General features: G+C 50.0%; 1 protein-coding gene across 1 annotated transcript; it reads right to left on the reverse strand.

Annotated features, from left to right (window-relative positions):
- Window positions 1-9,502: 9,502 nt before the first annotated feature.
- LOC309647963 (paraneoplastic antigen-like protein 8B) lies at window positions 9,503-11,810 on the reverse strand (the record flags this gene model as incomplete). The annotated part of the gene is given in 5 exon segments (XM_082435856.1): window positions 9,503-9,604; window positions 9,717-9,829; window positions 9,832-10,125; window positions 10,164-10,387; window positions 10,716-11,810. Coding segments are annotated over 5 exon segments (1,194 nt in total). The 5' UTR covers window positions 11,177-11,810.
- Window positions 11,811-13,251: the final 1,441 nt, after the last annotated feature.

Consider the following 13,251-nt stretch of genomic DNA (forward strand, 5'->3'; position numbering starts at 1 on the left):
AGTGAGAGGCCCGCGCACGGCAATGAAGAGTGGCCCCTGCTCGCCACAACTAGAGGAAGCCCTCGCACAGAAACGAAGACCCAACACAGCCAAAAATAAATAAATAAATTTATAAAAAAATAAAATAAAATAATTTATTTATTTATTTATTTATTTTGGCTGCACTGTGTCTGAGTTGCGGCATGAGGGCTTCTTAGTTGCAGCATGCGAACTCTTAGTAGCCGCATGCGTGCGGGATCTAGTTCCCTGACCAGAGATCAAACCCGGGCCGCCAGCATTGGGAGCTCAGAGTCCTACCCACTGGACCACCAGGGAAGTCCCTAGATCTAACTTTCAATCATTCATTCCTTCGAGAAATATCTTTTGAGCAGCTACTGCATGCCAGGTGCTGTTCAAGGCTAGACTCTCTTGACACCAGATCTATTGACATTTGGGGCCTGTATTGGTTTCCTACGGTTTCTGTGACAGATGATCGCAAATTTACTGGCTTGAAACAACACACATTTATTCTTTAACAGTTCTAAAGGTCAGACGTCCAAAATGGGTCTTAATGAGCTAAAATCAAGGTGTCAGCAGGGCTGTGGTGGCGGGGCTTTAGTAGAGAATCTGTTATCTCTTTCCTTGCCTTTTCCATTTTCCAGAAACCACGTGCTTTCCTTGGCTTGTGGCCCCTTCTTCTACCCTCAAAGCCAGGAACATCAGGCCAGGTCCTTCTCATGCTGCCATCCCTCTGGTTCTCTCTTCTTATTTCCTCTTCCACTTTTAAGGATTCTTATGATTACCTTGGGTCCACCCAGATAATCCAGGATAATCTCCCCATTTTGTTTTATTTTTAATTCCTATGCAGTTGAATTTATTTATTTATTTATTTAGGCCACACTGCGTGGCTTGTGGGGATCTTAGTTCCCCGACCAGGGCTCAAACCTAGGCCCTTGGCAGTGAGAGCTGGGAGTCCTAACTACCGGACCGCCAGGGAATTCCCAATCTCCCTAATTTAGGTTGATTTAGCGGCCTTAATTTCATCTGCCACCCTAATTCTTCTTGGCCATGTATTCTAACATGTTCCTCGGTTCTGCGGATTAGGACACAGAGAGCTTTGGGAGGTCATTATTCTGTCTGCCATGGGCAGGATCATTCTTGCGGGGGGGGGTGTATGTGTGTGTGTTGAGGCGGCTCTCTTGTACACTGATGGGCATTTAGAATCCCTGCCCCACCTCCACTTCTGACTCCAGTTGTGGCAGACAAAAAAGTTTCACTGCCAGATGTCTCTTAGGGGGGCCCCCATCAAGAGCTGCTGTTCTAGGTCCTAGGAATCCAGAGGTGGACAAAACAGACAAGTTCTTGCTCTTTCGGATTTTACATTTTTCCAGTGGAACCGGCGCATTAACCACAACTCACCGGGAAACACTGTGTCTCCAGTCTCTCCATTCAAGGTTCCCATTTGTACCTTTGGAACTCGTCACCCATGGTTTCCATGTAATTGCAGCCAAGGCCCAATGGGACCTGGTGCTCCGGCGGCAGGGCTGGGTGCGAGAGCCGTATGGGGAAGACATCAGTACAGAGATGACGTGGGGACCATCCCTGAGAAGTGGGAGCTCCTCCCCGCCCCCGTCTACATGAATGACAGGCGTCAGCCCTGGGCTTCTGTCCTTTGCACTCTGATCATCTCTCTGATGGCTTCTTACCAGCCTCCCTCAGGGCCTCCCCTTCCCTGGTCTGTGCATGGTACATGGCTGACCCGTGCTCAGGCCCTCTCGGCATCTTCACCCTTTCACCCTGATCTTATTCGTCTCTATGTTTCTCTTTCTAATGACATTTCCTGCCTGCCTGCCTGCATCTTTGTCCTCAGCCCAGCCACATCAGTTTCCTGTTGCCGCTGTAACAAATCACCACAAATTTAGTGGCTTAAAATAACACGTACGAATTATCTTACAGTTCTGGAGCAGAGGTGATTGACGCGGGTTATATACGACTAAAATAAGGTGTCGGCAGGGCTGTGCCCCTTCTGGAAGCTCTGGAGACAATGCATTTCCTAAACTTTTTCCAGCTTCTAGAAGCCACCTGCCTTCCTTGGCTTGTGGTCTTGAGACAGGCTGGGACCTGGGACCCTTTGCTGCAGTGCTGCCATGCTTGCACCTGGGCACACGTCTCCTCCAGCAACAAAATACAAAGAAACTGTATGGGACTAAAAATAACTGCCTGCATGTGCACTTGGGGCAAATTCTGGACAAAAGATACAAAGAGACCAAAAAACCCAACTGCCACTTTTGAAGAGCCTGGAGCAAAAGCAGGGTACTGCGCATGCCCCCTGCACACAACACCACCTAAGGGGTGGGCAAAACACCTATGCCACCCCTCCTGCCCGACCCCTGGACACACCCCATGTAAGGAACAAGCTCGCCCCCCCTCCCCCGCCCCAGGGAGCAAGCCAGCAAGGGAACCTGTTGTTTGTTCGCGCTCCCCTCTGCTGCAGCAGGGGCCCAATAAAGCCTTGCCTGAATTTCTTGTCTGGTGTCTGATCAATTTCTATTGATTAAGGAGGCCAAGAACCCTGGTCAGTAACAGTCTCTTCTCCATCTGCAAAGCCAGCAGCAGAGAATCTTCCATTCTCTCCCTCTCTGACCTCTACCTCCATCATCACATCTTCTCTCTCTCTCTCTCTCTCTGGCATCCCTCTTTTCCTTACTGTATTAGTTTTCTAGAGCTACTGTAACAAAGTACCACAAATTGGGTGACTTGAAACAACAGAAATTTATTATCTCATGGTTTTGGTCCAGTGGTTAAGAATCCACCTTCCAAAGCAGGGGACGAAGTATCGATCCCTGGTCGGGAAAATAGGTTCCCACATGCCTCAGGGCAACTAAGCCCGTGCGATGTAACTACTGAGCCCGCGTGCTCTGGAGCCCCGGCGCCACAACTAGAGAGAAGCCCGTGCGTGGAAACGAAAGATCCCGCATGCTGCAACGAAGATCCCATGTGCCGTGACTAAGACCCGATGCAGCCAAATAAATAAATAAATATATTTTTTAAAAAACAACAAAGAAAATCAAGGTGTTGGCAGGGCCAAGCTCCCTCTGAAACCGGTAAGGGAATCCTTCCTTGCCTCTTCCAGCTTCTGCGGGTGGCCGGGGCATTCCTTGGCTTGCAGCTGCATCACTGCACTGTCTGCTTCCATCTTTACATGGCATCCTTCCCTCGCATCCTCACCTTGTCTTCTTATAAAGACGCCAGTTATATTGGATTAAGAACCCACCTTACTCCAGTCTGACCTCATTTTTTTTTTAATTTATTTAATTTATTTATTTTTGGCTGCGTGTGTCTTCGTTGCTGTGCACGGGCTTTCTCTAGTTGTGGCAAGCGGGAAGCTACTCTTCACTGCGGTGCGCAGGCTTCTCATTGCGATGGCTTCTCTCGTTGCGGAGCACGGGCTCTAGAGCGCAGGCTCAGTAGTTGTGGCGCACGGGCTTAGTTGCTCCAGGGCATGTAGGATCTTCCCGGATGAGGGACTGAACCCGTGTCCCCTGCATTGGCAGGCGGATTCTTAACCACTGCGCCACCAGGGAAGCCCAGACCTCATTTTAATTTAACTAATTACATCTGCAACAACCCTATTTCCTAATAAGGTCACATTCTGAGGTCCTGGGGGAGAGGACTTCAATATATATTTCGGGGGAACATTTTGAGGTCCTGGGGGAGAGGACTTCAACATATCTTTTTGGGGAACACAATTCAACTCCTAACACTTATCAAGACCATGGTGTTTACACTGGGCCCACCCAGGGAATCCAGGGTAACTCTTGATCTCAACAGCCTTTTTCTTTTTGGGGGGGCCACTCTGTGCAGCATGTGGAATCAGTTCCCCGACCAGGGATGGAACCCATCCGATGCCCTGCAGTGGAAGTGTGAAGTCTTAACCACTGGACCGCCAGGGAAGTCCCCCGATCTCAACAGCCTTAGTTTAATCACAACGGAACATTCCCTTTTGCTATGTAGCGTAATATTTTCACGGGTTCCGGGGATTCAGACGTGAACATCTTTGGGGGGCATTATTCTGCCGGCCACACCAGCCCTGTCTCTGAGTTCCGGGCTGGATAGCCACAGGCTCCATGGACGCCCCTCCCTTGGTGTTCAATGAGTTATTTTTTAGAATAAGTATGTACGGATCGTTGCATGGGACATACTTACACTAAAAAAGGTATTTGATGTTTTTCTGAGATTTAAGTTTAACCGGGTGTCCTGTGTTTTCTGTGTTTCATGGAGTCAGAATTGTTAAAACTCCCCAATTTGTCACATATTCTGTTGTTTACCAGCATTTCCCACCAGATGGAGCCGTGGTCATATTTATAATCACCTTAACTCATGTACTTGTGATAGGCAACCTCTAAGATGGTCTCCAACGATCCCGCCACCAGGCATTTACATCCTTCTGAGATTTATACCCCTTTGGGGGTAGGTCAGATGAAGTGACTGGCTTCTAACAAATACAATATGGCAAAAAAGATGGTATGTCGCTTCTGGGATTAGATCGCAAAGCCTCTGGAGGATGGAAGCTCAAGAAAGTGAGAAAAGAGAATCATCAGGACCAGGGGTAGCTGTGATGTAGAAGGACAGTGAGAGATACTAGAAGCCAAAGGAAAGTGGCTGTGGAGAAGAAGGAGGGTGTTTATACATTGAACGATCCAACAGACATGTATCAAGTACCTAGAAACTAGAGTTCACAATTTTGTGGGTCAGGAAGTCAGAAAGGCTTTGGTTGGATGTTCATCTCGGCTCTGCGTGGCATCAGTCGAGGCAGCTGGGGCTGGAGGATACATTTTCAAGATGGCTTCTTCACTCACAGGCCTGAGCTTCGATTCTCCTGGGCCTTCTCACTGCAGAATGCTCTTAGGGTAGTTGCAATTCTTACACGGCAGGTCAGGGCTCCAGGAGGTCACAATGGAAGCTGCTTGTCCCCTAAAGGCTGGGTCCAGGACTGGCATAATGTCACTTCTGTCATATTTTGTTGGTCAAAGCAGTCAGGTGTTCTGGCCCAATCAGTCTAAGACCACCAGAAACAAACCTGTTGTATTATTTGTTAGGGCTGCCGTAACAGTACAGATCGCAAACCGGGTACCTACTTGCGGTCAGTCCTGCTGTTCTCTCACCGACCACCAGATGGCGCGCTGGATTTGATATTAATACTTGCCATTAGCAGGAGAGTAGACGCTGTGCTAAACGCTTTTGTTAATTTAGTTGGGATGAGACTTTCGATTTCTTTGTTAAAAAGCAAGTCTAGAAAAGACTTGGACCTTTATTTCATAATGTTCGTGGAAGGATAGAAATAATTTTTCCTGATTTGGTAGAGAAGACCTATGGTTATTTATTCTTTAAAAAATAGACTATTTAATCTTGTTAACACCATGGCAACAAATATCAAGGAAGACAGCCAATCAGAAAAGTAGGCTTCTTTGGGAGGTTATTTTTCTTTGGAAATTGCAACAGTTTCTAAGAGAATCTCCCAGACTCTTGTTCAAATTCTCTTTCCAAGGACAGGATTAAATTGAACAGAGAACGGAAGAGGCTGGTAACAGGAAAATTCATTCAAGCCTCCTGGCTGTACAGGAAAACAAGATGGATGTTTGGGGATTATTCTCAATCTGCCACTTTATGGAAACTGATTTTTATTTTATTTTATTTTTTAATTTTAATTTTAATTTTTGTCTTTTGGCCACACCGTGCGGCTTACGGGGATCTTGGTTCCCCGACCAACGTCCTGGGCAGTGAAAGCGCAGAGTCCTAACCACTGGACAGCCAGGGAGTCCCCTCGAAGCTGATTCTTCAGAAGGATTTATGATACGAGGTAGTATCCCTCCCATTGAAGCTGCAGGAGAGAAGGGACAGCTTCATCTCTCTCTGTTTTAATGTTTAACAATTTTTTTGTGGGCTCCCCTGGTGTCGCAGTGGTTAAGAATCTGCCTGCCAGTGCAGGGGACACAGGTTTGAACCCTGGTCCAGGAAGATCTCACATGCCATGGAGCAACTAAGCCCATGCGCCACAACTACTGAGCCTGCGCTCTAGAGCCCGTGAGCCATAACTACTGAGCCTGCGAGCCACAAGTACTGAACCCTGCATGCCTAGAACCTGTGCTCTGCAACAAGAAAAGCCACTGCAATGAGAAGCCCGTGCCCTGCAATGAAGAGTAGCCCCCACTAGCCGCAACTAGAGAAAGCCCGTGTGCAGCAATGAAGACCCAATACAGCCAAAAATAAATAAATAAAATAAATAAGTTTATTTTAAAAAAACTATAAAAATTAATTTTTTGGTGAGCATGAGTTCACCTCAGTCGTTAATATGTTGATTGGCTAATCTAACAATCACTTCCAACCCCTTTCCCACATACTACTGTGATACTATAAAAGCTAAAAAAGCCAGCTCCCTTCTTTCCCAGACTCCCTTGCAGCTACTGGTATGCAGTGAGCCAGTCCTGGCCAATGAGTGTGCTGAGGGCTTTTGGGAAATATTTTTGCTGCTGGATAAAAGAGGAGAGGCATGAGAGGAAAGGACTCTCTCATCACCCCCACCTCCCTGCTTTTTGCTTGTTGTGTGAAAAGGTGATGCCTGGAGGTTGGCAGCCATTTTGTAACCATAAGGCAACAAGCTGGAAGGCAAAAGCTAATAAGTGGAGGAATAGAAAGATTCTAGGTTCTTGATAACATACTTGACTGATTAAACCCAGAAACCTCCTTCCTCCAAAATTTTAGTTAAAAAGCTAAGAAATATCCTTTTTGCTTATGTCTTCTGTCAGTTTGGTTATCTGTAACTTGTAGCCAAAACACCCCTTGCTGAGCCATGTTCCTTTCCAGATTGCACTAGAGCAGAGCTCCCAAACTCAGATATCCAGAGACCAGGTAGCTGATGTGAAAATGAAGCTGCTATAACTTTATTTTCCTTTTACTTACGTAAACTTATAAAAGGAGAAAAAGCACACGGATCCGTTTCTTAACTCCAGGAGGCCCTTCCCACTTTCTGGACAAGGTGAGTTAATTATAACAGGATTAGTGATGCTTTAGTCAGGGAGTTAAATATTTCCAGCTGGAGTGATGCATTCTATTTCTTGTTTTTTTAATGTACAATGAATAAAGTTTCTCACCACAAATATTTTTTTTTAATTAATTAATTTATTTATTTTTGGCTGCTTTGGGTCTTTGTTGCTGTGCGCGAGCGGGGGCTACTCTTCGTGGCGGTGCGCAGGCTTCTCATTGCAGTGGCTTCTCTTGTTGTGGATCATGGGCTCTAGGAGCGCAGGCTTCAATAGTTGTGGCATATGGGCTCAGTAGTTGTAGCTCACGGGCTCTAGAGCACAGTCTCAGTAGTTGTGGCGCATAGACTTAGTTGCTCCGCGGCATGTGGGATCTTTCCAGACCAGGGCTCGAATCTGTGTCCCTTGTATTGGCAGACGGATTCTTAACCACTGCACCACCAGGGAAGCCCCTATCACCACAAACATTTGAAACACGCTTTGTAGGAACTATGGCCTCAGGGTGAAGAGTTACATTCCAGAAGGTATCAACACAAAACCAGTGGGGTTAAAATGGCCTCTTATGGGCAAGCTTCTCATTCATTCATACATTCATTCATTCATTCATCGGACGTTTATTTTCTCCTCTGTGCCACACACAGTGCAGGGCATTGGGGATTCAGCAGTGAACAACCAGACACTGGTCCCTGTTTGTATGGATCTTACATTCTTGAAACTTAACCAGAACCTTCCCCCACCTGCCTGGAAGATGCTTGTGTCAACAGTCTCTCCAGGCCAGAGTTTCCTATTGTTATGGGCTGAATTGTGTCATTCTCCAAATTCATATGTTGAAGTCCTAACCCCCAGCACCTCCGAGTGTGACTTTATTTGGAGATAAGATGCTTAGAGAGGCAATTAAGTTAAATTAGCTTAAATTGGATTAAAAGGCACTAATCCAATAGGACTGGTGATATAAGGAGAGGAAATTAGGACACAGACACACACACAGGGCAGAGCTTGTGAGGACACAGGGAGAAGACAGTCACCTGTAAGGCAAGGAGAGAGGCCTCAGAAGAAACCAACCCTGCTGACACCTTGATCTCAGACTCCTGGCCTTCAGAATTGTGAGAAAATTAATTTCTGTTGTTTAAGCCACCAGGCTGTCGTGCTTTGTTATGGTAGCTCAAGCAAATACATACACCCATCAGCACCTTTGAAACTTGCAGCCGACAGCTTCAACCATAGTCCTAATCAATGCAGAATGTAAGTCCTTGAGAATTATTTTTTAAAATTTCCAAGAATTCCCTGGCGGTCCAGTGGTTAGGGCTCTGTGCTTCCACTGCAGGGGGCACAGGTTTGATTCCTGGTCAGGGAACTGAGATCCCACATGCTGCGTGCAGCCAGAAAAAAAAAAAGGATTAAAAAAAATTCCACCAGAAGATGAGTGATTCATCACCATGCATATATACCCAAGTTTCCTGTTGGAAAACAGGAAACTGTTCTACGAATCCAGTCCCAAAAGACTTCTGGATTTGCTCACTTTCCTGGGGGCATAGTAAGCCCAAATAGAAAATATGTAGTGTTTGATTCCCTCAGCCATTAGATCTAAATCTTCTGCTACAAAGGATCTGTTTTGGGTGGGGTTCTTTACCCTCCATCAAATGGTTTAGTGTAGTTTAGGGAACAAACTCTTAGTGCCTCAGCTGGAATTCTCAACTGCAGCGTCTACCCACAGCCTCTCCATGTGGCTCGGCCTTCCCAAAACTTGACAGCTGGGTCTTCCGACAGAGTTTCCCGAGAGCAAGTGTTCCAAAAGTCAGTAAGCAGAAGCTGGCAGCCTCAATGTGACTACCACTTCATTCTAATAAACTCCACCTCCAGATGGGAAGAAGGATAAAGAATTTGCACTTACCTTTAATTCATCACATTACTCTAGTAATTTTACACGCATTAACACCATCAGTCCTCAAGCAATCTCATGATGTTGGCATCATCGTTAGGCCATGGTTACAGATGAGGTTCTGAGATGCAGAGTGGTCCCCGGCCTGGGAAGCCCTGCTGTTACGTCTTCTTCCAGCAGAAGGCGCTCCAAACCCGGTCATCATCCCAGCCTCCGGCTCCCGACACCCTCAGAGCCAAGGCTTAGGTTTATCTCGTGCCCCGGGCTGTACTAAATGCTTTTCATGAACGATCACAGCCCAACTTCACAAGAACACCCGAGGCTGAATTTTACAGATGAGGACGTTGAGGCTCAGGGCAACGAGGGGCTCAGTTGAGGACAGTCTGATCCCCAAACTTGACGAGTGCACAGCCCAGTGCGGGAGACAAGAGCTCAAAAGCCCCACGGGAAGAGGTTTTGCCTTTGCTGTGTGACGGTGGAGGGTTAGATTATTCTACCGTTCCATTCGTTCACTGATCCTCTAAGGAGGGTACGCATTCCTGATTGTCGCCAAGTAGCTGGTGGTGCCTCGTGTGGGGAAATTATGCGCCTCGACTCCAAAGAATCAAGGCGGCTTGTGATTTGCCTTGGTCCGGTTGTGAGGGGATGCGCTGAGCGCCCGATGCCAGCAGAAGCTGTGACAGACGCTGCAGGTTTGGCCATTGACCTGTCAGCCTCAGAAGAAGACACCCAAATGAGGGCTGCCCCTTAGGCTTCTAGAATGGGGAATATCCACAGCCCACTGCACTGATGTGTAACAACACGCCTGAGAAACAAACCTTTGCTGCCGCGAGCCGCTCAACCACGTCCTGGGCATCCAGGAGCACCGCTAGCTCCAGGAGGCCGCCCTCATCTTCCTCGTCCTCGCCCCAGCCCGCCAGCGGGCACCGGGAGCCTTCTTACCCTTGGAGGGGGTTTGAGGCTTAGCCAGCAGGTGACCGCCGTCTTTGGCCTTCCTCAGGACCACGGCGTCCACCTGGCGGCCTGCCTCCTCCACCTTCACGTGGGTTCCGGAAGTGTCCTTGGCCATGACGGACAAGATCTCGGGAAGGGCAGCTTTCTTGTCTTTCTTTTCACTCCAGCCCAGCAACTCGATCACAGAAGCGATTTTCAACGTCTCCCTGCGGGTTTTGATGTCTGATGAAATCCTGTAGGCCATGATGTCTAGAACTCGGGGCTCTCCATGCCCTTCTGGGTGACCTGGTTGCCTCATTCCTCAGACTCACCTCCTGAAACATCACTGCCCTTGAGCATCTCATCAGGTATATCCCTCATGACCATGAGAGCCACCGTGTTGCAGATTCTGCTCCTGGCTTCTGTGATGCTCAAGCTGATCACATCAGGGGACTCTGTCTTTGTCACTTTCTTCTTGGCTTTGTCCAAAATGGTCACCAGGGCCAAGAACTCCATGGGGACTGTCTGCCTCATCCACGTCTCTCTGCAGTGCTTCCTTGCAGCCGTTTGGAGTGTTGCGTAGAGCGCACTGGCATGGTCATTTATCCCTGCCCAAGTCCTCCTCTTCCACCTCCGCGATCTCGATGCCCAGGCTCTGATGGAAGAATCCTTCAGCTCCTTTTTTGCAGAGGTAAATGGCGGTCCTCCTCGGCCCCTCTTTTTGTCTCTGGCTCTATTTCTGTGCCCGCCCCCCCGCCCTTGCTAGCCTTGATGGCTGCACCAGGAAGGGGACCTGGGTCTCTGAATTGGCAGATGAGTTCCTGGGGGCCCTGGCCACTGCGGCCTGTGGGAGCCTTTCATCCAGCAGCAAGCTGCCTCAGGACAGTTTCATCTGCCTCAGGACTCTCGTGTCCTTGCACAGAACCCTCCAGACGCCGTCCTTGCCCGGGATCTCCCTGGGGATGGCACCATGATTAATGTCCGCCACAAACTCCATGAAGGCGGCTTTGGCCTTCTCCCTCACGTCCCTCGTGTTCCTCAGCCTGAACGTGCCCTGGGGCAGGAAGGCTGGCTGCAGGACGGCTTCAATGGCTGCCTGTTCCAGGTCCTCTGGGATGCCGGTGACCAGCAGGGCCCTGTGCACGTCCTCAGCCAGCCCCCTGCACGAGTATGGGCCTCCTGGGTGACAGATCACTACTTCCCCGCCCACTCCACCCAAGTGTGACACAGCGCCCCTCCCCCTTCGTCCTGCCAGTTTTTTCTCATCTACATCAGAGTGGGCAGGAGGCTTTGGCTGTGGGGCACTGGCACCTCTCCTTCCCCCACTGGCTACTGCCGGTTCCATGACAACCGCTTTTAGGCTGTTGCCAGGGTCTGAGCATTTGTTTTGAGGAACCCAATGAAAATGAGAATATTCGCCTTGTGGTTTCACTGGGCAGGCCTCACGCAGAGAACTCAGTCCCACTCACTCGCGGATCAAGTCTCAGGAGGACCAGGCCTTAATGGGGGGTGACCAGGCCTCACTCGGGGTTACTCCGGGTCGGGGGTGAGTTTGATGGCTAGGGCCAGGAGGCGGGGTCTGGACTGAAGCTGAGGCTGGGGATGGGCGTGCAAGCGGCAGGTCTGTGTCCCGGTGGGGCTAAGGGCCCCGAGGTGGCTGGGTGAGACGGCGGCTGAGCCGGGCCCGAGCAGTGGGCCAGGCCTGGTTCAGGGGCACGACTGCTGTCTGGGTTTCACAGCCCTCTGGGCAGCCACAGCTACCAGGACCGCGGTGGGACCTTCTCTGTAGATCAGAGCAGGTGGGCTGCTCAGAGGGCAAGGCCTGCTCGTGGGATGGGCCTGCGGCCACTGCAAATCATCGTATCATAGTGACCCCCAGGGGGCCACTTGAATGATCTCTCAGTAACTGCCCCATTAACACCCCAAGCGCTGCCCCATTGTGATCCAGGGCTGCAGCCCATGACACCTCCAGAACTGCCCCTTCAAGCCCTAGGGCCTGTCCCTCCCCTCCCCCTCCCCTCTCCCTCCCCTCCCCCTCCCCTCTCCCTCCCCTCCCCCCTCCCCCTCCCCCTCCCTCCCACTTGGGACCTGGACACACTGTGGTGGTGACCCAGGCCCCAGGCTGCAGGATGAGCCCCAGGTAATGACATTCGTTCATTCCCTCCTTCCATCTGGGCAAACTATTAGAGATAAAATGAGAGATTCCTTTCTCCTCAGTCCATCTGATGGCTGAGCTGCCAGTCTGCGCAAGCGTGGGCCCATCCAGCAAACACTGACTGAGAACTTTCCTGCCATTGGGTCTTCTCCCAGGGCAGCAAGACCGCCTTTACTGGTTCCCTGTTGGCATGAGACCTGGGGCCCCAGGAATGAGGCAAAAAGCTTCAGGAACCTATGGCAGGTGACAGTGCCAGGTCTGAGAAGTCAGGAAGACCTTCTCCTTGTCCCCTCAAGTTCTGCTCCAGCACTTCGAGCCAGGGGTAATGTCTGGCAGGGTACTGAGAGGCCCCTGTACCCCTTCTTCTTGGGGGCTTGGAGAATGCTTTAGGGGGGGCAAATTACACAGGACACTTTGAGTTCCAAGTGCAGAAACCGAAGTTGTCCTGGATTAAGCAGAAAAGGGAATTCATTGGCTCATGTTACTATAAAGTCCAGGTTGTATTAGCTTCAGGCATGGCTGGTTCCAGGGCCCTTTCATTCATTTATTCAGCCAAAGACTCTGGACCAGCTCCCATTGGATCAGCTGGGTCATGTGCCTGGCCCTGCACCAATCACAGTGACTGGAGAGGGAGTGAGTGCTTTGATTGGCCAGGCTTTGGGGAGTGGTGGGGGAGGGTTAGTGATTCCCACAGGAACCACCTGGCTCCCTCCAGGTAAGGGAGGGGATGCCACACGGAGAAATGGAGGGAAATCACTTAGGAGACGGGGGTGGGAGGGTTGGGGGTGGATACTGGGCTGGAAAGCAGGAGATTCTGTCCCAGGGGATGAAGGGCAGTAGTGAGACTCACTGTACCTGGATAGGGGAGGGCCTGAAAGGGAGTATGGGGCCCTCTCCTTGTCTGGGGGTGTCTGTTGTCGAATCTCTGGAACACTGGTTGGGGAAGAGCATTCAGCCTTTCAGGTGCTCACTGAAGTCATTCCAGCCCAGAGACTTCATTCACTCATTCATTCCGTGTTTCTCTAGTGGCTGTCCTGGGACCCACCTGTGCAGGTCGCTGGGAGCAGTGATGACTGAGGCAGGCTCTGCCTCCTGGAGCTCAGAGCCTCGGTGGTCACATACGGAAGCGGAAGCGAGTGCTAGGAGGGAAACGCCTGCGTTCTCATGGGAGGTGGGTCGGAAGAGCTGGAGCTGATTCTGGATTGGGGCCAGCTTCCCGAAACAGGTGACACTGAGCTGAGTCTGAAGGGAGGAGGTGACCCTCT

The sequence above is a fragment of the Balaenoptera physalus genome, assembly GCF_965194825.1.
Source record: "Balaenoptera physalus genome assembly, chromosome: 19".
NCBI classification, from domain to species: Eukaryota; Metazoa; Chordata; class Mammalia; order Artiodactyla; family Balaenopteridae; genus Balaenoptera; species Balaenoptera physalus.